General features: G+C 32.9%; 1 protein-coding gene across 1 annotated transcript; it reads right to left on the reverse strand.

Annotated features, from left to right (window-relative positions):
* Positions 1-4,158: 4,158 nt before the first annotated feature.
* On the reverse strand, positions 4,159-25,717 carry LOC144973048 (protein HID1-like). Its single transcript, XM_078915015.1, has 21 exons — positions 25,540-25,717; positions 24,679-24,892; positions 20,532-20,638; positions 19,407-19,451; positions 18,818-18,871; positions 18,086-18,254; positions 17,378-17,435; positions 16,334-16,556; positions 15,980-16,036; positions 15,006-15,146; positions 14,510-14,600; positions 13,141-13,292; positions 12,707-12,785; positions 11,941-12,002; positions 10,392-10,494; positions 9,701-9,925; positions 9,164-9,354; positions 7,009-7,134; positions 6,267-6,358; positions 5,637-5,795; positions 4,159-5,046 (listed from the first exon to the last, which is right to left on the reverse strand). The coding sequence occupies exons 1-21, from the start codon at positions 25,603-25,605 to the stop codon at positions 4,983-4,985; spliced, it is 2,478 nt and encodes an 825-aa protein (XP_078771141.1). The 5' UTR covers positions 25,606-25,717; the 3' UTR covers positions 4,159-4,982.
* Between the last annotated feature and the right edge of the window lie 1,198 nt (positions 25,718-26,915).

The raw sequence follows: 26,915 nt of genomic DNA on the forward strand, positions 1-26,915 counted from the left end.
GTATCGCCTAAAGTGCCACTGGCCTGGACAAAGGATTGAGTGAGTGAGATTAATTCATTTTTATGACTATAAATCTAATGTTTAGCATCTAAACCACCGGAATTTACACCTTTTTGAGGCGGTGAGCCACAAATTAATTTTTTTTTAGGAATTTACATGCAACACTTTTACGTCTCAGTTCCTTTAGAGAACAGGATAGTCTAAATATGAATATATAAAAGCTCACAACGCTATTGGATTTTAGGTCCATGAGAAAATGTAAAGCAAATGAGACAGATTCAAGATTTAAAAGAAGATCCAAGCAACAATGCACTTGTTCTAAGACCGATAGCTAGTCTCAATAAGATGTCGGCAAAGGATCTCAAATATTTTTTTAAAAAAAAGTATAATAGTTGAAAATGGTTGATAACAAATACAGTGGAAGCTGTATAAAGTCACCACTCTTAAAAGTCAACTTCTGCTTAAAAGTAAACACATCTTGTTGATCCAAAGTTTTCTGTACTTTATGCAAGTGTTCCATTGATTGTGGATAAAGTGAACCTTGCTTAAATCTTTCTGGTCCAGTGGTGTTGGCTTTATTAGGATTCCACCATCCCACTAAAACAGTACTTAACAGTTTTTGACAAGGAAAACAAACCATCTCTGGCATTAACTCTCGCCCCCTCCCCCTTCCCCTAACACTAAATCTGTCAGTGCTCCTCTTTTGTGAAGGATCCTGGTCATGACATCTCATTTCATGTCAAGGACAGAAATGACATAGGAAGGGACAACAGACATTCCATAGGAAGAGAAAAGATACACTGAGACATTCTATTTATTATGCCGATCTCTTCTGGTTATTTTAATTGGTCCATATTTGAAGTTAAGGTTTTCTGGCCAAAATGAAAAGAAAAAATATTTCTCGAGTGTCGACATTTGTGTCAAAAGTAACCCTTCAAGCTTCAAACATTGTTATTTGTCAAGTCAAAAACATCTTGTGACCATTTAATAACATGTCTCTCATCGCACACACTACATTACATACCTATACAATTACATTGTTGTTATGATGGAGAGGAATCAGGTCTCAAATTTAAACAATAGCGCTAAGACTTTTTTTTTGTTTGTTGCTTTAGGTCTCTTCCAACACAATTGAGGTTATATGAGAGACCGCTGAAACAAAAAAACAAGCAATCTAACAAAAATAGTACAAATGTCAATCAAAATCATAATCTAAAGATATCATAAGCTAAATTATAAATAACCAAGAACAAACAGGCAGAGGATTTACAGGAAAAAAAATATCCCCTGTCAAAAATACAATCACAAACCAAAGAAGCAGGATAGGCTAGTAAAGAGAAGAAGAAACGACATCACTATCGGATCGTACACCCATGCGAACATCATAGGTATATGATTCAAGGGTGATGCTCCCATCCAACCACCCGCCGCGCTAAGACTAAGACAATGCCAAGAAACATTTTGTTTTAAATGATTATAGACATGCCAAATAAAACCATGAAATTTTAGGTTTAAGATATAGGACTGTTATTAATGGCCTTGACTAATCCAAAACAAATATATAAATATAATGTTCTAAAGTATAATTTTATATTGGTCTCTGATCATCTTTCCTTGCATTTGTATCTTAAGCTGACATTCAATATGATAGTGCTTATCACTTTTCATGGTAATCTTTAATGAAAAAAAAATTATCTTATAAATAAACACATTTGCATTAGTAACTCCATAGATAAAAAAAAAATAATGATAGCTTAATATCATGATACAATTTAATAATGATGGTAGGGGAAAAAACATCTTGAAATTAGAGCATTAAAAATGTTTGATGTTAGAAATGAAATATTGTAAAGCGCATTGAGCATGGTGAATCAGAAGAACTGTACTTTATAAATTTTATTTTGAAAAAATAAAATGAAATAAACACAGACAAGTATCATATGGTTGTTGATAAATTGCCATCCAATGTTTTATTACCAATGAATAAGTACAAGACAAAATATATATACTTAAACAAGTTATAATTTCGGCCACTTATGTGGTTAAAATAAAATACTGTATTGAGTAAAATGAAAGTATTGCACAAAATATTTTGGAAAATACTAAAGCTAGTTTTAAAATATTCAAGATCTATTATCTCCAGACCAAACGTAATTCATTACAATTTGAGTAGCTCACTAAATGGTAGGAGGCTTATTTACAAACAGTGGTATAATTTTATAATTATTGCTTTTTCTAAAATCACAATAAAATAAATCCTTGGCCGAGTCATAAGTTAAAATCATATCACGAGATCCATTTAGATTTTGAATAGGATCCAGAATTGATCAAATAACATTGTCCTGTCTTAATGTTTGTGGTTGGAATTTAAATGCAATGGGAGATTTCACAGAATTGTGTACCTTTATGTAAAAAAGCAAATTTTCGACAGTTGAGATCATTGGCATTCAACTGAAACAGACTAGAATTGTGTACTTTAAGAGTGGCCCTGCAGCAAAGTAAGTTGTGAAAAGACATTGCAGTCATCATATAAACAAAAGGTGGACATAGCGCAGGGTAAATTATTTATAAAATAAAGAGAGAAAAAAAAAAAAAAAAGTAAAAATACAGAAGAAAAGAATTACCTGAAAGAAAAAAAAATACACTGTCTTATTTTATGCAAAATGAGTAAACTTTTGCATTATATAGTAAGCAAAATCCAAAAGCTACCGCGTGAACACTTGAAGAAGTAAAAAAACAATGATGGAGTTAAAAGTAAAAATCAAATTGATTACCATAATGGTCTATAAAAGTATAAAACAAGTATATCCCATAAGAAACATGAAATATTTTTAACCCTAAATCAGGAAATCAGACATGATTCTGTCCAAAAAAGAAATCGATTGACTGTGTGACATTTTCAAATAATTGGGTACAAATATATTATCGACAGTTAAACATAAAATAGATTAGAAGTTCTCTGTCATAATGGTAGTTTTTGATAATAGATTTGAAATAGAATTCCCCCACAGTGATACTAACATAAAACTTCAATGTCAATATATCACAAAAATCAATTGTCAACTTATGAGAACTGAGTTGAACATTATTACATCAGCGAATTGTAATTAAAAATATATGAAGAAAAAGGTTGAAAGAACTCTTAAAATATAACATTTTCAAAGATCATTATCTTACTTCTTGAGTCAAAACAACAAGACAATGGAGTACAACCAGTAAAGGTATAAAACAGTAACCGCAGCTTGTCTGTTTAAAACCCAATTGACTTATCCAAAAATAAGTCATTCCAATACGTCAGTGTGTATCTTATATTGCTGTTAACAATGTGTCAGTGTCATATAGAAGATATATTTGATTGAGAATGGTCTCTGTATTTCACTCATACAGGTATTGAATTGCGGATGAGTAAATTACATTTTGTCGATCTCTTTTCCAAAGTTCTATCTACAAATACATCTGAGAAATAAATAAACTGGTCGCTTATTAAGAGATCTATCTAATCTATGATTTAAATACTCATATGGCGTTTTGCCACACACATTAATGACTCATTTCTCACCTTTTGTCATCTTATATTCTTGATGACGTAAACTCATTACAATTACAAAAGAAAAATAAACCCATACAGATTTTCCAATAGCAAGAAAATTTCAATTTAATACTTAGCAGAGGTTGTGGGGCGGAAGGTAATTATTCTTAAACTGGCATGAAATGTTGAATTAGTTTATCATTGGAATAATGACATCTAGTTCATCAGAGATAGAATGAAACTGCATTGAGATTAGTAGTATGCACACTGCAAAATGAGCAAGATTTATGTTGTGCTATAACAATGAATCTAAAATATGATTTCAAATTGTTGATGTTTTGTATTTTGCCTGAATTATTAATTTGAATTCAGGTGAAATGACATAATGATGGAATCCTCTGGGATGGCCTGTTTGTTTATCTTATTAGTTCAGATGATAAAGTCATTTGAAGGGAAATGAATTGTACATACCTCGCTGAATAACATCAAAAGTAAATGGAATGGAATGTAATTAATCAAAATATCAAAAAATGAAGATAATGGTGATGAATATGATGATGATGATATAATAATAATAATAATAATAATAATAATAATAATAATAATAATAATAATAATAATAATAATTCTTTTTCTTCTTCAAGTACCAAGTCTGTGCCAGACATCGGTGATCATGGTATTATAATAATAATAATAACAACAACAACAATGACAACAACAGCAATGATCATCATCATCATCATCATCTTAATATCAAAAAACAAAACAAAAAAGAAATGTTAGATAAAATCAACAAAAGCAGTGAAATAAACAATCCCCACGATGCATGAAATCAATTACCATTTCAACTCCCTTTTCATTTTTCAAATACCCACATCAATACTACTATCTAGTCAAACAAGTCATCTCATAAAATTGTATACCTCAGAAATGACTATCAATGCAATTATATAATCTCCTAAAAATAATTCTCATAATGATTGACAAAAATAAATGAAACTGCGTCCGTGTGAGTAAAATTTACGTAGAGAGGTGATTCTCTGACATGAATCAACAAGAAATTTTGAGATTTTCTATCTTTTAAAAATATGATCACAGTTCAAATAAAATAATAATATATATATCAAATTTACTTTACAAAACAAATGCACACAAAAACCCTTCATCACAACAATAACTTTTTCACATTCAATAACCATACATTATGTTTTCTATATTATATATATTACATTACAGCTGTTAAAGAATCAGGCAGTTTTCAAATCAAAATAAATAATGCTCTGTTCAAAAGGACACGTACATTAAAATTAAGATGAATATCAGTACCAACAAGTTATGCTTCTTTAAGAAATTAAATGACTTCTGGGGACCAACTTATTAAATACCACCAACTGAGATGAGATCATAGTCCAAGGTAGGTAATTACAATGAAGTGAAGCACCTTCAATTCTGCTTATACACGCTGTATCTCAAACAACTTGACATTGGTGTCATACCAAATTGGAGGATCCACATTCCTGGCAAAGGAGAAATAGAAACTGACATGACCATTTGGAAACTACGCCTTTACTATTTAAAAAATATGAGCCAAAATTAACAATTTTAACAATGAATGACAACAACAAACTCCCTTGAGAAACCAACATTTGGACATTGAACAAAATGATAGAAAAAAACCTTTGTAACTAAAAACTAGTCATTCAAAAATTGGCTTCTTTTTATTTAATTTATATGAGAATGGTTTTTACTTTAAAGGAATCTGAATTCAAATTCAATACGTATTAAAGACATAATTATTAAATACAACTATGTGTATTCTGGTCCATAAAAATGTGTGATAATAATATTCCAATGCATCATAACAGAGTATTAATCAATGATGATGAAATTGACAGAAGTAGATTATCTTAAAACAGCTGTTTAATTATGGCTGTTTATTCAAAAAAGAACAAAACTTCCAATAAATTGCTTCCATTTTGGAACTTTTCATAGCGTATTCGTAATATGTAATCAAGTTTATTTCATAATGTACCCTTTCATTAACCAAATTTAAATTCTACTCTGCTACCAATTGAGGATTATAAAAGGATGAAACAACTCATCATACCTGAGATATATAACTCCCCATAAATAAGTTCTGAACCACATGGTAGTTCCACTGTTAGCCTGGTATTTACGGATGAGAATTGGGTGGGGCACAGGCAGAAGTCCCACCAAAGTGCCGTGTTGAAGGAACTTGAGAATTTCTGTTTCATCCGTCAATCCTCTATGGGAAAAAGAGGAGGAAAAAAGAGTTTGATAGAAGTGTAATTTCTTAGGATTGAGAGATGGAATCAAAAAAAACATATATATCCAAGTTCATTTCAGAATTACCAACTCCAATTCAAGTGACAGCTATGAGTACATGTTATACAATTTATACATAATTACAGGAACACAATAGAACTGTGTTGTATAGTAAAAGATTTTCGATTTAATAATACTCTATCAATATATCTATCAAAAAAATGAAAATAATCAATGAAAAAATAAATTAATAAATAAAACGACAAACACCCCCCCCCCCCCAAATACAAAACAAAGTCAAAAGACACTTCTTCAAATCTAAATGAATATGGAAAAAATATGTCATCTTTCAAAATATCACATAAAACATAATCTGACATAGAAATAGGAGGAGCTTTCTATGTTCTCGATAAAAACAAGGAACTAAAATTCCACTCATATTTCAACCCACCTGTCAATGCAGATCTTCTCCACCTGTGGGACAAGCACCTGTAACATCCTCATGATAGTCTGAAGAGGTAGTTTTTGCTTCCAGGATTGGACCTAAATGTGGGCACAAAGGATGGAACACAGAAAGAAAATATATACAAATCAAAGCAGTGGCCATTGTTATAAAATATTTCTAATTAATGGTTAACTTGTTATAAAGGTGTCTTTCAAAGGCGATATAAAATTAAGAAAACTGATGTGACAAAGAGTGAAGAAATAAAAGAAATAAGCATACAGCCTAAATGGCAAATGGTTACTAGTACAAGAAAAAGCTTTGGGATTTCATATTCCATATAGAGTCGGATCTTTGTATTCATTACAGATTGGTTAACTACATGCTTTCTTTACTTTCATAAAGTAATCACGAAATTGTGACTTATGCTTCAAAACTGAATTTACATATTTTTTCTCTTATTTAGATCTACCTATTCTAACAAAACGGACCTTCATTGCTTCTTACAATTAATAAATAAACATATATATCTCGTCACATACAAACTTAAATGACCGATCTATTCAGGAAGTAGGAAGTCTTATAAATGGAAATCATTGTAATCATATCAATTATATGATAAATCTGAATAAATTAACTACTCATAAATGATATAATATAAATCATAAAAATTTAGCTGCCAAAAGACATGTTTTATCATTTATGACATTAACTTTGAAGAGGCATCTCTGTTAAATATTATTTAGCTTACCCATTCAGGAGTGGCCACCCACTGGCCTGAGCTGATTGTAGATCCCATCCTAGGTAAGGGGGCCCTTCCAACCTCATTAGGTCCCACAGGACTAGTTGGGGACGTGGGGGTTTTAGGTGATGAGGGCTGGAGAAGAAAGAAAGATCATCAGAGGTAATTTTTAAAAGGCGAAAAGGAGTGTAGTGATTTTATTTGAAGATATAGATTCGGTCGACTGCCAGGTGTCTGGTCACAAATCATCTGGTTTGTGAAGGAATCTGGCTCTTGGTGGTGGGAACAGAACAAATCTTTTTTTTTTATTGCTTTAAACTATCCAGCCATTTCAAAATTCATACTCCATGCTCCAGTTCTCAATGAATTAAAACAGGCAGCGATTATTATTATTATTATTATTATTATTATTATTATTATTATTATTATTATTATCATCTTTATCATTATTATCTGGCCTGGATAATCACCTGACAGTGAAATATCACGTTTTCACCTAATCCAGTCTTTCAAGAACTGTACAATTCAGTCACCAGTCTATGGTATACAAAGTGTTGAAAGGAGGAAAGGAATACAACTCAATGATATCATGACATAATTTAAGACTTTCTTTTACTCTTCAATAGTAATAGATACCTACTGGAAGGGAACATAACCATGCCTCTTGGACAGTCATCATAATGTAAACACTGGCAGTGATTGGTAAACATAGCGAACTACCTACACAGGTTTTACTATCGATGATATGTTGAAGTAAAATACCCACTGGTCTGCCGCTTGATCAAGAGAACCAACACAGAAAACTATGTGTAAACTTAAAGATTTATAATCTGATCGAGAAAATTGTGTGATAACGAGTAACCCATTTGGCAATGGTCAGAGAAACGTCAATTTCATTCACCTACTGTTTATAAACTACCAACTATGTCTGTCCAAGCATGTTTGAAGGTGTGTCACAAATTCAATGTTTTGATTTGTCAAAAGTCTACTGGTTAATAACCAAAGTCACGATGAACTACTTGGGTTAAAAATAATCATAATTAACAGGATACTGGACTCATGAAATAAAACAAAAGCAAATGAAAGGAACATCAAATCCAAAACAAGTTAATCAATTTGTGGTGCAATAATTGGTTATCCCATCTGATGTTGTTTTCGAAACTAACCATGAATATAACAATGAAAAGAATAAAAAATTAATTGGAATTCCAGCCCATGAAATTTTTGTTTTTAAATAGCGGTTCATCTTTAAAGCAGGGTAGTGGTGGAATTCAATTAAATGAAAATTCAGTCATCTGGCTGTTTTGGTTAGGATTGGACAGATAACTGGCAGTAGATTGTATCTTGAAAATGATTCTAAAGATGTATTCTGTATTCAAAATATGATTCACCTGATTAAAGCTCAATGTCTAAATTGTCTTTTCTGCCTGTATTTATCTTGAAAAATTATAGTTATCAAGCCTAATAAATGTTAATTCCTGATTGAAGAACATTGCCTATCATGCAATCAATAAGTCTATATTTTTTTAAAATATGATTTAAAAAAATAGAATTCAATAACAGATGAGTAATTCCTTTGGCTCACATATTCAGTCCAATATGAAAAAAAAATTACAATGAGTAACTCAACTTGATTTCATTCAAACCAATTAACATTTGTACATTCTATTGAAACACCCAAAGAATCAGAAATCTTATCCCTATAGGCACCTAAATAAACATGCTCTCAGACAGTCGTCAAAATGTAAACAATGGCAGTTATTGGTAAACATAGCGAACTACTCAGGTTTTACTATTAATGTAAAGTAAAATACCCACTGTTCTACCTCTTGATCAATAGAACCAACACAGAAAACTGTATTTAAACGTTTATAATTAATTGAGAAAATCGTGTGATAACTAATCATCCGTTTGGCAGTATATAAAAAAAAAAATATAATGGTCAGAGAGAGCTCGATATCATTCAAGTAATTGTTTATAAACAACCGACTATGTTTGCCTGAGCATGTGTGAAGAAGTGTCACAAGACAAATTGTATGTTTTGATTGGTCAAAAATCTATTGGTTTATTACTAATCTCCTTGTCAACACAGTAAGATCTGATGTCAGATTAGAGTTATGTAAAGTGCTAAGTATCATCATATAAATATAGCTTAGCCACTTACTTCTGCTGCATGATGAGATGGCGACTGTGATGCACCCGATGGCTTAGCAGATGCAGATTCCTGCTCCACAGGATCTTGAATCTCATTCGGTGGCTGTACATTTTCAGGACCCTTTGACTCGGCAAGTTCCTTCAGGGTAGGTTGACGGTGACCCTCATCTGGCATTGACTTTTCAGTCATTTTGTCCAATCCTTGTAAGGATAAAAAATTGAATCACGTTTTTAAAAAAAAATATATGTCAAGAGGATAATAAACTGTGTCCTTTTCAATGTTCAATTCTAACTTCAGACACAACTGAGAGCTCTGATATCTAAAGTTTTGATTCAATAAATGAGAAAAAAAAAATCAAATGACACTTTTCAAAAACTTAACTCGACAATTTTCAAGAGACAAGTTGAATCCTAAGGAACAAGACTGTGTATTCAAACTTTAAAGTAATATCTAAAGAAATTTGAACTATACAATGATTATTATGAGACGAAAGATGAATTAAGATCTCACTGTTGTCTATCACTGTAAAAAAAAAGTATAAATTACTTGGAGTGGCCGCTAAGGAAACTTTGAGAGTTCCTGGCTCTGCCTCAAGTGCGGGTTGTGCCCCTTCCATGGTTTGAGGGTCTCGTGTGTCTTGTGGTGGTGGAGCAAACTTCTTTCCTCTTTTGGTTATAGCTTTAGCGATAGAAGAGTGGTCGACAGGAAGGTTGGCCAGTTGATGGAAAACGTTACGTTTGCGAATAATGGTGTACACTAAGTTGGCATTGCCTGTAATGTAGATAAATAAATGAGAACATTTCTTTGTGTAAAATAATTCAATTATATAAAAAATATGACAATGATCAATGAATATGAAATCATGAGGGCTTAATAAACAAAGAATCATCATGGGAATTGTGAATTGTGCTTTTCTAAACTATTAAAGTGATAAATTAGGGAGCAGGCACTGATGTAAGAGAAAGATTTGAAAAAGTGTGTATGAAACAGTGCCAGATAAAGCAAAAGAAAAAAAATACAAGAAAAAAAAAACATCCAAAAAAAAAACAGCTGGTCTCAAGGAATTTTGGGGACATTTTATTTACTTGTATTTTTCTTTCTCACTTTGTCGTGCACTGTTTCATACACCTTTTTCAAATCTTTTTCTTTTAAAAATTACGAAGCAGGGGCTACAGACAATAAGGCACTTTAGCATGGGACGATAATCTAGAAAACTAAAATAATAATTGTGTCTCACCATCAAATTGATACTGAATTATGTTGTTGAAAACTTCCAATAAGAAAAACACAAGGTGGTGATTTGTAGCACTGGCAAACAAAAACCACGGAGTGCTGAAAGCCTGCAGATTGGAAAAAAATATCATCAACTGGGTAACCAAAAAGTGGTAGTAGTAGTAGTGGTAGTAGTAGTAGTAGTAGTAGTAGTAGTAGTAGTAGTAGTAGTAGTAGTAGTAGTGGTAGTAGTAGTAGTAGTAGTAGTAGTAGTAGTAGTAGTATAGTAGATAGTGTAGTAGTAAGTAGTAGTAGTAGTAGTAGTAGTAGTAGTATAGTAGTAGTAGTAGTAGTAGTAGTAGTAGTATAGTATAGTAGTAGTAGTAGTAGTAGTAGTAGTAGTAGTAGTAGTAGTAGTAGTAGTAGTAGTAGTAGTAGTAGTAGTAGTAGTAGTAGTAGTAGTAGTAGTAGTAGTAGTAGTAGTAGTAGTAGTAGTAGTAGTAGTAGTATAGTAATAGTAGTAGTAGTAGTGTAGTAGTAGTAGTAGTAGTAGTAAGTAGTAGTAGTAGTATAGTAGTATTAGTAGTAGTAGTAGTAGTAGTAGTAGTAGTAGTAGTAGTAGTAGTAGTAGTAGTAGTAGTAGTAGTAGTAGTAGTAGTAGTAGTAGTAGTAGTAGTAGTAGTATAGTAGTAGTAGTATAGTAGTAGTAGTAGTAGTAGTAGTAGTAGTAGTAGTAGATAGTAGTAGTAGTAGTAGTAGTAGTAGTAGTAGTAGTAGTAGTAGTAGTAGTAGTAGTAGTAGTAGTAGTAGTGTAGTAGTAGTAGTAGTAGTAGTAGTATAGTAGTAGTAGTAGTAGTAGTAGTAGTAGTAGTAGAGTAGTAGTAGTAGTAGTAGTAGTAGTAGTAGTAGTAGTAGTAGTAGTAGTAGTAGTAGTAGTAGTAGTAGTAGTAGTAGTTTGTAGTAGTAGTAGTAGTAGTAGTAGTAGTAGTAGTAGTAGTAGTAGTATAGTAGTAGTAGTAGAGTAGTAGTAGTAGTAAGTAGTAGTAGTAGTAGTAGTAGTATAGTAGTAGTAGTAGTAGTAGTAGGTAGTAGTTAGTAGTAGTATATAGTAGTAGTATGTTAGTAGTAGTAGTAGTAGTAGTAGTAGTAGTAGTAGTAGTAGTAGTAGTAGTAGTAGTAGTAGTAGTAGTAGTAGTAGTAGTAGTAACAATAACAACAACAAGCCTTTGAATGTAAAGATACTTGGGCAATACAATATGAGGCAGGTCAGCATACCAGTCAAAATTTAACTCATTATATGAAAGGGAGATGCCCTTGAAAAAAAAAGAAAATTAATTTATGATTGACGATGATCCTAACATTAATAATGACAACTGACTTGATACACTTCCTCGAAAATAAAGCCCCTAGCTCTTAAGTTTCCACTTTTACTTCATACAACATTTTTTAAAGAATGGCTCCTCAGATGCTTGAAGAAAATGTGTCATTTTTTACAAGAGAGATTTTACCTTAATTCAGTATTAACTTGAGTTCAACTATCTACTATAAGAATTTGATTTAAAAAATATTCTTACTTCCAGTAGATGAAGAAGCTTGGTGCTGGCAACCATTGACAAAGTCTTCAAGTATGGAGAAACTGAGAAGATATCAGCAAGACATTATGGGTGATACAAAGATATACAAGTGTATGAGTATATTTATAACATAGTCCACATATTTAATAAAAAAAATAAAAAATAACAATGCATAGGTCTTATATTGTCTTGGAATGTTGGCTGTCAAAATAAGTGTACACTTGTCTGAAAATAAGTTTTGATAATAATAATAATAATAATAATAATAATAATAATAATAATAATAATAATAATAATAATAATAATAATAATAATAATAATAATAAATAGCACTTATTATAGCATTATACCCTATCAAAACAACACGAAGTGCTTTACAATGACATGAATTAATTGAAATACACAATATACGCAAACAAATCATTAATAGACTAAATTGGAAATAAGCAAGTTTACAGGATATATATCATACTTATATCATACTTTCTTGACATCAAGAATTGCTTGAGAAAGCCAATAGTCAGGCCAGCATAGAGATTTATTGCGCCTTCTGCTTTTATGCCCCCCCCCCCCCCCCCCCCCCCCCACTCCTCTATCTCTCTTCCAATTCTTCAACAACTAACTGGTCAAGGGACTAAGTGAGTAATACTTCTTGTTTCTTACTCAAATTTACAATAAGATTATATACCTCTATGAAACTATGAAAGTAAAGTTTTAACAAATAGGTGAGAACAATGATAAATGTAAGTGAAAATTAAATGCCTACCATTGACAATGATAGTGAGAAGACAATCAAACAGTGGCTGAAGGCGCTGATGACCTGTGGTGATGATTTTATGAAATACCTGCAAATTATAAAAATACAATATGTTGACTAAATACTGCACCTTCATAACAAGCACAAGTTTATAGTGGTCTAATAATAAACATACTCAAGCCCACAACAGGCAAAGACAATCAAGTAAGTATCACAATATATAAAACACACTGGTCAACTGACAATATTTCGTCAAATCTTATAGCAATGCAGTTATATAGGAGAGAGAGAGTAAGAGAGAGAGAGAAAGAAAGAGAAAGAGATCACCACAGTTCAGGGTTATGTGCAAAGCAACTTATCTAAGAACAATTTTGCATCTAAAATTATATTCTGACTACAAAATTTGATTTAAAAGTGATAATTAACAACTAATTTAGACTTACAATGATGAGAAAATCAGCATGAGTGCCAGTGAAAACTGGGATGTCCATAGGAACCCTCACAGAGTAGGGTTTATTCAAACGGACTCCAAAATTCCTCTCTCCACTGAGTAGTAAAAGAATGAACACCCCAATATGCATGAGACCAACACGAGCTGTGGAAGAATGTTATGTATATAATGGGCATTGCCATTGACTTTAACAGAGAGAAAAAGTCACTAATATTTTAACTTTACGTTATTGGCTGAGGAAGGGTTTTGAGCCCAAATTTTCCAGGTAAAAATTTTTGTTATATACGTTAAATTATATATTATATTCATTGGGTAATGTGCAGCTAAGTGTTTAAATCAAGGATTTAGAAACTGTGGATAGCCACATGCTGAACCAATGGATTTTGGTTGAATGAAAGTTTCAGACAGATAAAGGAAAATTGTAGAAATCAGATAGCATTAGATCACAGAGGATCAGTAAAAACTTGAGTGTTTATATAACGCAATATCCATTAAACATGCTAAAAGCGCTTTACGAGGGGTCCCTTGCCAACATCAACACTTATCATGTAGGATGAGACATGACGCCTGTGAGGCGATGCTACATTTTTTTCAACAGAAACAACGCTGTTAACAGCCAGATACTCATTTTACACTTGAGTACGGTGAGAATGGGTGTAAAGAGCCTTTTCCGAGGATTCAACTTTGCGTTGCTCATAACAGTAACAGGACACAAACTCTGGACATTCTGATCCGAAGGTGAGTGTTTTACCACAAGAATACATAGATGCATGAGTAAATTGATAAAGAGCAATTACATGTCAATAAGAAAGATTTTAAACTATTTTCATGTAAGAATCATGAAGTATCAAGGCAATAAACTTGAACATGTGAATACATACTGAAACAGTAAAAATAATGCGTTTTTTCATGGAGATGCCCTGACACAGAATAAGAATCCTTTCAATTTATGTGGACTTCATGCTTAATTTGTCAATATCTAATGTTTAAGGATGAAAAAAAACAACCCCCCGCCCCCTCCCCCCCCCCCAAAAAAAAAACCCGACAAAAAACAGAACAAGATTAGCCCTTCTCCTCTTTGTCCCATGTTACATTTAGCTATGATATGATTTTCAAGCATCATTTAAAAATTTTAACATAAAGAAAGAAATGAAAACTTATCTTTTTTAATCATAGGTTAAATAGAACTTGTACATCGAAAGAGTTTCAGAGAAGTGATAGTAAGAACCTGGATTTTTTATTATTTGTCAAGCCAATGGCGATGGTTTGCACAATTTAGAGCTGAAAGAATGGTGGATTCTGAACCTTCGGGGAATTCTTAATTAACATGCAGAACTTAAAAGATTCCATCATTTACTTACACTGATCAGCTCTGGCATCATTGAGATTGTACAGGATGGGAACCAAAATATCCAAGACATCACTGCTTTTCAGTACAAAGAACATGAATTTCTAGAAGAAGATGGGTAAAAAATATTTGCCGTATAAAATATCCAAAACAAAACCAGTGGATTGGATCATAATAAAATTTTTTATATATTCTTCACCGATATCTAAATTGAGAAAAACTTTCATGATACTTTGCTGTCTCCAGTTACAAAATTTACGATTGAAAACTCAAAAACTCTAAAACAGAAAAATGAGAAATAAAATAAACATTTTTCAACTGATCAAAAGAGTTTTCATAACCATTATTCCACTGAAAGAAAATTATATTAGTGAAAAATAGAAATCACGTGGCTTAACTGGGATTTGGTGGAATGTTGTGGTTCAATTGTAAAATTTGTTGTGGTTCAATTGTAAAATTTGAAAAGATTTACAACAAAAAAATAATATAAGAAATACAAATTTATAAACCTTATTGATGTCACACATCTTCCAAAATAGGACTAGTAGTTCCTGGTAAAACAGAATACGTTTACAGGAGCCTGGCAGGTATGTCTGTTGAAGAGGGTTATTCAATAGTCTTGTGATGCCTTTGAGGATGAAGGCAAAGTCCTGGTTCAGAAATAAAACAAATAAATGTGAAATAAAAAAATAAAAAATTCAATGATTATCCACTGAGAAAAGATCTACTTAAAGGAAAGAAAATGCATATGAAGATGAAGAGAGGAAGGGGGCAAACATCATATGTCGCTGGAATTTTGTCGATCAACAAGTCTGATGAAACAAGAGAGCTAGAAAATTCTGATTTCTGTCAGAAGCTGACAAAAATAGATAACCATGTATAATGCGATCTGACTAGCTATAGGCAGCAAACAAAAAACCTATATGTGCATATAATATATATATTTTATTTTTTTTATTATAAAAAAATCTGTATCAACTTGAAAATCATTAATTTCATCCATATTAATAAATGTTATAACATTAAAATGCTTAAAAATTAATGTGGTGTTGTTAAATTTGGTCAAATAGTCTCTTCTGAGCAAAATAATGTTTTCAGTGTAAAATAATGTTTTCAGCAACTTTCATCTAAAATATTGGCTGAAAAATATGAATTTGGGGTAAAAATAATCTGAATTTGGACAAATTTGACCCCAAGAGAATATGTATACACATCAGTTAAATCTGTTTACGTGGTCAGCCTGTGTAACAAACCCATTATTGCTTAAAAAAATAAAATAAAATAATAGCACGCATACAAGCGAATTTAGACGATTGAGCAAAAACTTTTAATCTGGCAGATTTGCATTCAGACATCATTAAGAACTCATTGAAACCATGGTATTAAAAAAAATCTCGTAGAAAATCTGTCTACAGACTTCTGTGTAATGATGATTCCTTTGTACTTGTTTTGTAAAAAAAACATTTCATTTGAACTGACTCACCTCTTCTCTATGAATTCTTGACAAATAGTTGAGAAATAAGTTGTCTGAGCCTCCACCCTGGAGATAAAAAAGATCAAAAGTCTCTTATACATTCTAATTGTTAAAATACTTCTCAATAAATTAATGGTGTAGATGTACCCTCATGTCACTCAATTTGGTCACATATCATTTGCAAAAATGATGGCATTTTCAACAATTTTCCTCTAACTAAAAATTTGGTGATAAAAATATGAACCTGGTGGATAAGATCCAAATTTGGCTAATTTTGGCTTATGAAAGATCTGTACGTAGTGATTAAATCTGTATGAATGGAACGTCTGCATTAATTTACATATAAAAAGATAATTCACTTACGTCAGATCCTTGTTCCATGGCTGTCCCGCCACTTGTTCCATCAACAGAAACAGTGTGAGAGTTGTTCTCATTCTCCATTGTTACGCACAACACTTGCAAAGCCACTTCTACTAAAGGCTCTCGGCTGTCATGGAACATGAGGTGATTGTAAGGGACCCCATAGCCAACAGGATCATATGAACACAGACAATTCAGCAGGGAAGTAAACAATGGAAGAGCATGTCTGTGAAAGCAATGGAAAGAGAATTAAATCAGAAAAGTTTTAGTCAACTTTGTAAAGATTCATTTCACAATAATAACCACAAGAGGCATGGAGCCTACGGTATTTATACCTTTAAATGAACACTGAAAATTGATTTCTAGAAAGGTAAAAAAAACTTTCTAAAAACAATTTTCAAAAATCTTACAGGTCCAGCTACCCAGATCTACCAATACCAATTTGGAAAAATTCATTGGGGGACAACATGACATCCATTTCTAGACATTTCAATGACAACTGAATTCTGCATATTCAAGCTTTAAATATATGACAATATTATAATCACTAGCAACTGTTGTCCAATTATTAACATCAAAATTATGGATTCTGCAATCATTGTATCAAAGATCAGGTAGACTTCACAGCATAATTCGTTTTTTATACAATAATGTTATAAGAATCCACATTACATTATGTATAAGTACATCAGTAATTACTCTATATATAACCCATCCACCATCACATTTTCATTTCCGTGACAAAATCTTTTTTTTTTTTCCATGGCTCATAGTTCATTTCTACGAATTTCACAGATGTTCCGTGACAGTTGGCAGCTCTGGCTATCCAATTACTGCTGGATAGACAGAGAGGTCAGAACCCCCCCCCCCCCCCCCCCCCCCAAAAGAAAAAACAAAAAAAACAAAAAACAAAAACAAAAACAAAACTGATCAATGCTGATCCCTTCGTTTGTGAGCCAAATGCTCCATCAATTCTACAAATTAAAAGATATCCTAATGATAAGTTGGTTCTTGTTTGACATGATTATAAGCACACAAAATTCAAACCTGTTTTCAGTTGAGGTGAAAAATCGAATCCACTGATTTGGTACAACATGAGCATCAGCTGAAATATTTTAAAAAATTTTTAAATCTATATCTATATATAAAGAAAAAAAAATACACAGGTCAGTGCTTGAGACTAACATTTTAATAATAGTTAAAGTATTCATTACATGATTTGCAAATAATTTGAACCAAACTATTATTACACACTATTTGGTTGGTTGTAAGGACAACTGGGCTATTCTGCATTGACAAAGTTACTTGAATATGCTATCTTAAACAAATATTCGACATGACTTATTAAAAAATCATTCATTTGAAAGAATTTAAGGTTGACAAGAAACACTGACATGGTGTGCTGAATGAAACCTGGATAGGTATTTTTTTTTGCAAAAGGAAAGGAAGTGAACATATGTGACCCACCATCTCAAAGCTGTATTATATTGAGATGATCTAAATGCTGTAAATTGAATTTATACCCATATAAATATGAATCAGCTAATTTCTCTTCGTTTCGGTGTAGAATGACTTGTATTTCTTGCATTGCACAGACAAAACTTTAAGGTACCATTTCTCATTGTCTTGTTTCTAAATTCACTTTTCCTATTCATCCCGACATAATACCATTTTGAGACAGTAGGTCATGTATGAGTTTAAAAATTTGGGATAGCTTAATTGTCCCTTAAACCGTCCATTTACTATCCCACTTACCAACAGGAGGTAAATACATCGTTTCTGAGAAGCAAGTAATCAGAAGCTTCAGTAGCTCCATGCGATTTTGGTCATGGAATGAATTGTGAGGGGGAGAGTGAGCAAATCCGACCCCTGCCTCCCAAATGTATTCACAGCTGTCGATAGAACCCATATCTTCTGGGTTGTCCTGAAATTAATTGAAAATTAATTTTTTTTAATGGGTGGGGTGGGGGTGGGGGCAGTAGAATAAGTAATGTAGCATTCTAAATTTTAAAAGAAATAATGAGATTGGTTTAAGATGCTGCTGTAACAGCAACGAATGTATCACATCGACCTAAAATGTCTTTCTAGGGAGAAAGAGAAGAGAAAAAAAAAGAAAGAGAGAGAGAGAGAGAGAGAGAGAGAGAGAGAGAGAGAGAGAGAGAGAGAGAGAGATAGAGAGAGAAACAGAGAGAGAGAAAAAGAGAGAGAGAGAGAGAGAGAGAGAGAGAGAGAGAGAGAGAGAGGGGGGGGGGGTAGTTCTTGTGCTTGCTTTTCAATTTTATACATTATTTATTTATTTATTTTGGTAGTAAATAATTTGGCAAATGATACTGGCTTGAACTTAAACTTCCATTCCTAACTCAACTAATGACACCTAGGAATCGTTTTCTATATGTTAATCAAGTTACCCGAGTGACAATTTAAATATGACAAAAGTAAAATAAATGATAAATCAATTTTTACAAAGAGACAATCATTATCACTTACTGGCCCAGATTTTCTTGATGTTGCCACTGTGAATTCGGGACAGAAAAGGAGGTCCTACAGAAGTAAATAAATAATTAAGTATAAATAAATTTGAGTTCTTTATATACTTAGCAAAAATATAAATGCATCGCATTTTGAACACTCATAACATTAGAACAAAGATGAAAAATTGAGCATTTAAATTGTTCGTTTATATGTGAGTAAAGGACCTTATGAGAATTTAATATTTAACTTTATAGTGGAAATTAGGAATGTTGTAGTCCTAGTTATTCACCAATTAGAATAACTGTTGAAATCGGACTTGTTTTATAAGTTCTTTTCTCTTCTGCATTCATCATGAATAGAGAATTTGAATTCATCTGAAGTAATTGAACCCGGTTTTGTTCTCTTTTTGAATTTTAAAAAGTTTTTCTTTTTCTTTATATTGGCACAAATGTTGAAGCCAACTGAATGTTGCTTAATGCAGTTGTGGCTAAGTAGTTATATCCTAAGGGTAAAAGTTTACTTTAAAGGATATGAAAGAGCATTCGTATTTTACTGGTAGGCAACTACTATTCATTGGAACATAATCAGGAAAATTCATACTTACACAGATAGCATTGATAAGGGACTGAGCCAATGGTGGACTATCACCCTGTCAAAAAAGAATGGATGAAAATAATTCAGAGCTAATTTCAAAGTCAAGTAGAGAACATGTCTGAGAGTTTTGTCATTTGTTTCGAGTTAAACATATTTCTGTTTGACCTTTAGCAGACCTGCCTAGTACTCCAGCTACAGAACTGCATTTGCCTCATTGACTCAATAATAAATCTTATTGAAAAGGAAAGTTTATTTCCTCCTCAGAACCTATATTCAGGAGTTAGCATTAGGGGCATCATGCTGATAACAAATTATTTATTTCTAAAGTGGAATTTTCTTTTTTCCCCTTGGAAACCACACATTTTTAAAATTTCAAGTAGGCAGCGCTGCCTTTAGTGCAATTTGAGGGCCCCGATAACTCAGTTGGTAGAGCACTCGCTTCACACACAGAGGGACTGAAATTGATCTCGGATGCAGTCGAGATTTTCTCCCCCCCCCCCCCCCCCCCCCCCCCCACTGTCCACCTAGCAGTTATTAGACCCTTTAAGAGAGATAATGCAATAAGATTAAGATGAGAGCCTTTAAAAATGCTTAGCGGGCCTCTTAATTTTCACTTTACCCACTATTACTCTTTCACCTTAAAATGGTGTCTGTTCTACTGTATCCACCAGTCAATTGAAAAGAAATTTGATGGGAATGGTTTTTGTAAAACAGTACCATTCAAATAAGTGGCTAAAATATATCCCCTGAATAATCATTAACTTAAACAGAACTGATCACGACAAAACGTAAAACAGGAGGAAAATTTTGAATGATTGCCTTTTACTGCACAAACTCTCCTTTTTAAAAAGAGCAATTGGAATGATAAGCTATCATTGATACTCTAGCCAACTTCTGGAGAAAGACTCTGCACCTGTTTGTTCCACAAAACATCAAGTCTCTCACTGCCAGTACATTTGATTGGGGGAAATGTAATTATTTAAAAGAACGAAATTCCTCCCCTCAAAATCTAAGATTTCCACGGGTCCAAAGAAAACCACCAGAACTGATTGCGGATATTTTATGACATGTGAAGTAAACCTACAGACCATAATGCACTCTTATTTTGATGGTGGCATATTAACTACAATCTTACCTCTCCATCCTCTTGACTAGGCAAAGTTGACCAAAAAAATCCTCTCCAATCTGGATCTTCGAATATGTATGGCAAAATGCGGGTCAAGAGTCGAACACAGTTTAAAACTGTAGATAAAATGAATGATAATCTTGACAATTCCCAAAATATTAAAATAAATAAATAAATAGATAAGGAAACAATAGAGAGAAAAAATAATTTAACATATGATAATGGGTTGACAGTATTACAGTTACAGTGGAAATCATGTATAGCATGCCTGGACATTACACACAGTGGTTTACCAGCGGATCACTTAGTTGAGATGCTAGGTCAAGAGGTCACTACTCTCCTTCTCTTTACCTGCGCTCTGGTATGGCACGTGCCTGCAGTCAGTGAAGCGAGTAGTCTAATTGGTCTGATAAATAATGGCATAGCCAAGTGACAATTATCTTAAATGTAAACCCATATCACTCATGTTATAGATTGAAATCCCCCTCACACAGTGGACTAAATATCATAGATATCATCAGTATATTTCTTTCTCAGGAAGACAGCAAAGTAGACTCACATTTTCACTACATTTATCATTTAAAGCAAATATTTCTGGAATCCCTACAACAACAATCAGACGTTGCAGTTTATTATTATTCCCACTAGTACATAGTACAAACTGTCTACTTTCTGTTGCACTAATGTTAATTCAGTTCAACAAATATGTAACAAGTGTAGGGGTGGGGTATCAAATTTCACTCGGAATATCTAGCAGTCTATGAGATGTCCATGCTATCGTGGGTGATGAATTTGGACCAGTTACACAATGTAAAGAATGTCATAATCATTTCCTGGACTCCCACTGACCATGGAATACTCTACAACACCAATTCTACAGTTTTATCATTAAACGTTCCCACGAATATGGTAAAGGAGTGAAGAAGTCATACTTATTGTAGTACAGGAATATATATATACACTCTGCAAGTAGCCCTACAATAATAGTTCTTAAATACACATCTGTTACTGATTTAAGAAATATGAAATGAATAGGTTTGTTTCATTCATGTCTCTGTTGATTGTTGTGGGAAGGTTTTATTGACCGGCTGCACTACTTGTACAATGTGAATATTGTCTGAATGTCTCTTAATTCCAAGGAGGGGCCACTGTTATTTTCTCTATCTTGGCTATGTTTGAGTAAACCCCCCCCCCCCCCCTCCCGCCCTCTTCTTATTTTCCCCAGTAAAATTGCCTTTGTGGAATACTATCTGTACTAACTGTTGATGTTATATCGTTGTTGTCAGTGATATGAATTAGGTGTAGTGTGACTGCGATGCATTTCTCTTAGCCTGTCTTTTACGTTTGTATGTGTGTATATATGCAGGATGTATGTGTGTATGTATGCATGTTTGTGTGTGTGTGTGTGTGTGAGAGAGAGAGAGAAGAGAGAGAGAGAGAGAGAGAGAGAGAGAGAGAGAGAGAGAGAGGAGAGAGAGAGAGGAGATGCCTTTTTCTACCATATTCATTGCTTCTATTATCTACTACGCCACTGTGATGGTGTTGTTGTTTGGTGTAATGACGATGGTTTTGTTTCTATTTGTAATAGTGAAGTAAAACCTACACACACAATATATTGCTTTATATGTTCTTCAGGAGTGTGTTAAATTGTTTAATCAACTTATCTCCATATCTTTTAAATACAATACAAAATACAAATAAAGAGAACATACCAGATGTCCAGCCCATTACATTTATGACCATTAAAAACGTAGTTAAAATGTGTTGAATCAGAAAATGAATGTTTTACTGTGTGTAATAATATTAAGACTGGACAAAGCATTAATTAGTTTCGGAATCCAACGTCTGATTTTAAAGATTTTAATTTTTTATTGTCCGCAAAACAACAAAAATATTTTAAAATAGTAGGGATTTTAAATTGCTTATAAAACCTATCAGAATAATCACAATAAAACGAAAAAAGAACCAACATAACAAGTGAATGTAGTACTGTCTGTTCCATAAGTTAATATTATTGTAATGTAATTGGTCATCTAGATATGGTGTTATATTACATCACAAAAATGCAATACTTTGTGTCTTAACCCTAAAAAAGGGGAATCCCCGTCCTGGTAGCCAATTTTACAGCATGCAGCTGCTGTTGTCAGTCACTTGCTGGGTTCCAGCAGTATAACTAAGTGATCCGATTTTATGAAAAAATAAACAGCAGTGTACAGGAATCCAGCTTTATTTAAAATATATAGGTTAAAACAGGTACCGATCAGAACCCAATCACTTTTATCATGGCTTTACAAGACTAATCTATTTTTCTTTTTTACTTATAATTATAATACCACTATCATCATTGTTACTAATATTATTCTAGTACTACTACTTTACTATTGGTTACACAGAATTTCTGATATGGCAGGGATCAGAATTTCAGATGTATACGCTTCTGATTTCATAAATTGCAAATGACTTTCATACTCATACTCATCCAATTTGAACCTTAAAGCAAAAAAGCAACACAAGTCACACCATATATCATATAATATATATCTTATAAGTAAATTTTAAAAAGTAAAAAAATATAAAAAGCAATGTAAACAATGTAAAGATAGTAATTAAAACAATTTTCTCAGCCAGATTCAAATGTTATACACACATGTGCAAAAGTAACTTTACACTTGTTTTGAGCCAATTCATTTGAGTTTTAAAAAATAAAATTGGACTAAACTCATATCACAAAATCGAGCACTATCTTAAATATATGCGAGCCAAATTTCATCAGCATACTTGCATAATCATAAAAGTAACGACAACCCAAAGAACACAAGTTGGGTTTCACTGCTTTAGAAAAAGAGTGGAAATTTGATGCAAGAAGTAAGTATGGAGTTTGTCAAGGGGGATATGTCACTTGGTGTGATGAATTCCATCCTGCTTCAACAATGTTTCCAAGATTTTCAGCATTCCTTGCTTGGCACTTTTGTTTCTTTGTAGGTCTTATTATAGGAGATCTCAGAGGTGCTCAATAAAATTGGGGTCTGGATCTACAGCTAGCCACTCGATCACAAATGTCTTATTCTCAGTTAGTTGGGATTGCGCAAAAGGCCTTATCGCTCTGAGTCCAGCAGTTCCTGACAATGACCAACTTGAAATGTTTTCCAAAGCGATGTCAGAGATATACGAGAATGTTTGGTTATGTGACTAGCAGATGTGCAATCATCATTGGCCATTGTTGCTCAGTTTAATCTGACCATCTTTAATCTCTAAAATGCCCTTTCATAGTTGAAATTAGCCATAATAGAATAGCAGGTAGCACTAACATCCAACAGATTTTCAACCTCAACTTCTGGCTGTTTAGCATAAATATGGCTATGTAGACAGGCTCTCTCTTTGGGACTCAGAAAGAATTAAAATCAAAGTAATTACAAAATAATTTCACAAAGATAATATTTTTTGCAGGTAATATATAAACAGTAGAAGACAACATCGCAATGTTCAATCAGGGCACATTGGTGCGAATGGGTTCTGTTTCGAGAATTTCCGAACTTGAGTTTTCATGATTGTCCCTGTAACACTCTTTAATTCAAAATTCCTCCTTTGAGTCATTTCCAAAGTCAAAATATCAAGTTGTTGTACAAAAATGTTCGCCTTCCATGCTGTGATTGACAGATTGCAATATAACTACACAGGTATGTAGTTTAATAAATGCTCTTTTATATGATATAAAAGTATTGACTCTTACACATAGTTAAACAATAGTAATTTAGCATGTAAAAATGTAAAGTTACTTTTTCACTTGTGTAAATAAAGAGTCACTAATTTTAGGCAGAAATGTTAATAGAGCTTGCTCTTTAAAAATTATCATTTATGTAAAATTCACGATGAAAACATTTACAACAACTACATCATTTTTATCTCATGGTCTTTTCTCCACTTGACTCAGGTGTGAATGAGTACCTGGACGCATTGAAGAATATTGTTAGAAAGGTCTCTTACCAGGAGACTTGTATTGCATGAAATGTAAATTTGGGTCTATATGGCCTGCTGGGAGGTATTAATAAAGCACAGCGAACTGCATTTGAGCATGGTGAATTTGTGGAAATACATTAAATATAAAAGCCCATACAATGTTTTTTTTAAACTTCTTATTTCAATATATTATCATTACCTGTTTGTTGCTCTCTCTGAGAAGGACATCCTGTTTCTGCAGCCGTAACTAGTTTCTCAACCGCCTTGTAACACAGTGTGGCTAAATTTGATGGAGATTCTTCTCTCAAGGCTCTGATCTCTGCTGCTGGAATGAGAGTGAAAACGTCTTGGACACAGGTCACACTTTCTGACCAAAACTGTTCCCAGAAAGCTTCATCGTTGGCTTCTATTGGCTGGAATACAAAGTAATTACAAAAATTAATGAGCCAAACAGACCACATGTATGAGTTTTACCTTTCAGTTATAATAGATTTGCAAGAATTAAAAAAAAAACAACAAAAACAATGATTGAGAACTTGTCCTATAATATGTATAATTACAATGTGTTGATTTTGAAATTAGCTTTCGATTCAAAATTGTTAAAAACAGTCAGTAAACTAAACCCTGCCTACTAACTTGTTTCCTAGACCCTCTGCTCATAAGATACGATGTATACAGTCTGTTAATAAGAACTCCATATTGACTGTTTTAGCCATGTTTTATTATAGCACGCGATTTCGGTCACAACTTTCCAATCAATGGTAATTTGGGGGTAAAAATCAGTCTGAAATTTCAGACTTTGAACGGCCATAACTACATTTTTAACCAAGAGAGAAACAAAATTCAAACTGTTTTGTAACCAGTGTTGCTAGCTCTTTCATATGACATTGGTTTCAAGTACATGAATAACCTTTATAATTTTCGTTAAACTCCCTATAGGTAGACTGAGTGAGAGAAGTGTATTGCAATTGCAGTTGCAGTGTCCTCCTACTCCTGAGCTGCCGTCTGGCTCTTAGATCATAAAATAAAGTAATAAAGAATAATTTAATGAATGGTGCACCTGCGTTTTTGTTGTCAACTGGATGACAGCTTTTCGAAAATTTAATTTGGTGTCAGTGTTTCCCATTCTTACTTTACAAAATAAGCTAAACGATCATAATAAAATTAGTTATCAGTGTAACAGAGAACACACATAAACAACGGGAAATACGTCACGTTATGTTTAAGTCATGTGACCTGAAATAATTTGACGAGTTTCCATGTTTATAAATAGTAAAACAAATCGTGAAAGTCCGTGTGTATAATGTGCAAATAAGTGGACACGCCGGGTTACGATAATTTGTTGGTTTAAAATAAATAATCAAATTTTGTTGACTTTATTTTTAATTTTGAAATTAATCAAATTTGAACTACTTAACTCAATTCAGATGTGAATGAGTAGTTGACTAAAGACAGCGACAGATTTTAAATTTTATGAGAGCACGGGCATCGAGAAAAATAAGAAATGGAAATTTGGTTTCATGTAGCCTTCTTCTGAGAGATAATTGAGATACATCCAATTTCTAGTTCAATTTCGTTATCTGATCGTGACTTTTTTAAAAAAATATTCCACCAACGGATTTGAGTTTTAAATCTCTCTCTCTCTCACTCTCTCTCTCTCTCTGGGGGGGGGGGGGGGGGGGGGGGGGTTCTCTCGAACGGCCGCTTCAACTGCGTCGGGTTTGATCGGTTTTCATCAATGGGTAGTGCATCTTGGAATAATATTATTGGAATAATATCATGATCGAAAAAAATTATCGACCATACAATACAAAAATAAGGGCATCTTATGGTGATGTAGAGGTGGATGGGTTGGGGGGGGGGGGGAGGAAGAGGAGGACAACGACGATGACAACAACAAAGAGGAAAGAGGGATAAAAGAAGGAAGTGGGTGATTAAATAATGTGGAGTGAAAGTAAAACGTTAGTTAGAAAAACAATAACTTGAATCAAAACACAATAATGGAAAAAACAACAACAAAACAACAAACAACAAACAAACAAAACCCAGAAAGTAAATCAACCGACGGACTGTATCTTCTACCCTCTACGCTACGAATCAGAAAGAAAACGTGACATTGTTTTGTTTCGTAATGTTGAATCCGAATTTTGTCCAACAATTTTACACACCAACAACATAGCGAAACCTTCGTGATGATTTCAGACTTGGACCAGGGTTGCCAGTTTGGCATTTTAAATGCCAGATTCCAAAAATCTGGCATTTTTGAAAACCGTTTGGCATTAGAAAAATCATTTGGCATTTGGCATTTTCATTTGGCATTTTCTTTTCTTGTATATTATACTTCAAATGACACCTTTTCTTAATTAAGTTTCATAAGAAACACGAAACAGTTAGGTTTCTTAATTGTCAATAATTATTTAACTGTTTACGTATTTA

The sequence above is a fragment of the Berghia stephanieae genome, chromosome 5 (assembly GCF_034508935.2).
Source record: "Berghia stephanieae isolate SIO BIC M18660-M18661 chromosome 5, UCSD_Bste_1.3, whole genome shotgun sequence".
Classification (NCBI taxonomy): domain Eukaryota; kingdom Metazoa; phylum Mollusca; class Gastropoda; order Nudibranchia; family Aeolidiidae; genus Berghia; species Berghia stephanieae.

Excerpts from the sequence above, each read along its gene's own strand:
- LOC144973048 (XM_078915015.1), bottom strand. The coding sequence starts at position 25,605 with ATGGGAAACACTGACACCAAATTAAATTTTCGAAAAGCTGTCATCCAG. Across the intron at positions 12,003-12,706 it reads TCTCACTATCATTGTCAATG|TTTCTCCATACTTGAAGACT; the intron begins GTAGGCATTTAA and ends ATATCTTCTCAG. Across the intron at positions 5,047-5,636 it reads TGGGGAGTTATATATCTCAG|GAATGTGGATCCTCCAATTT; the intron begins GTATGATGAGTT and ends CTCCTTTGCCAG.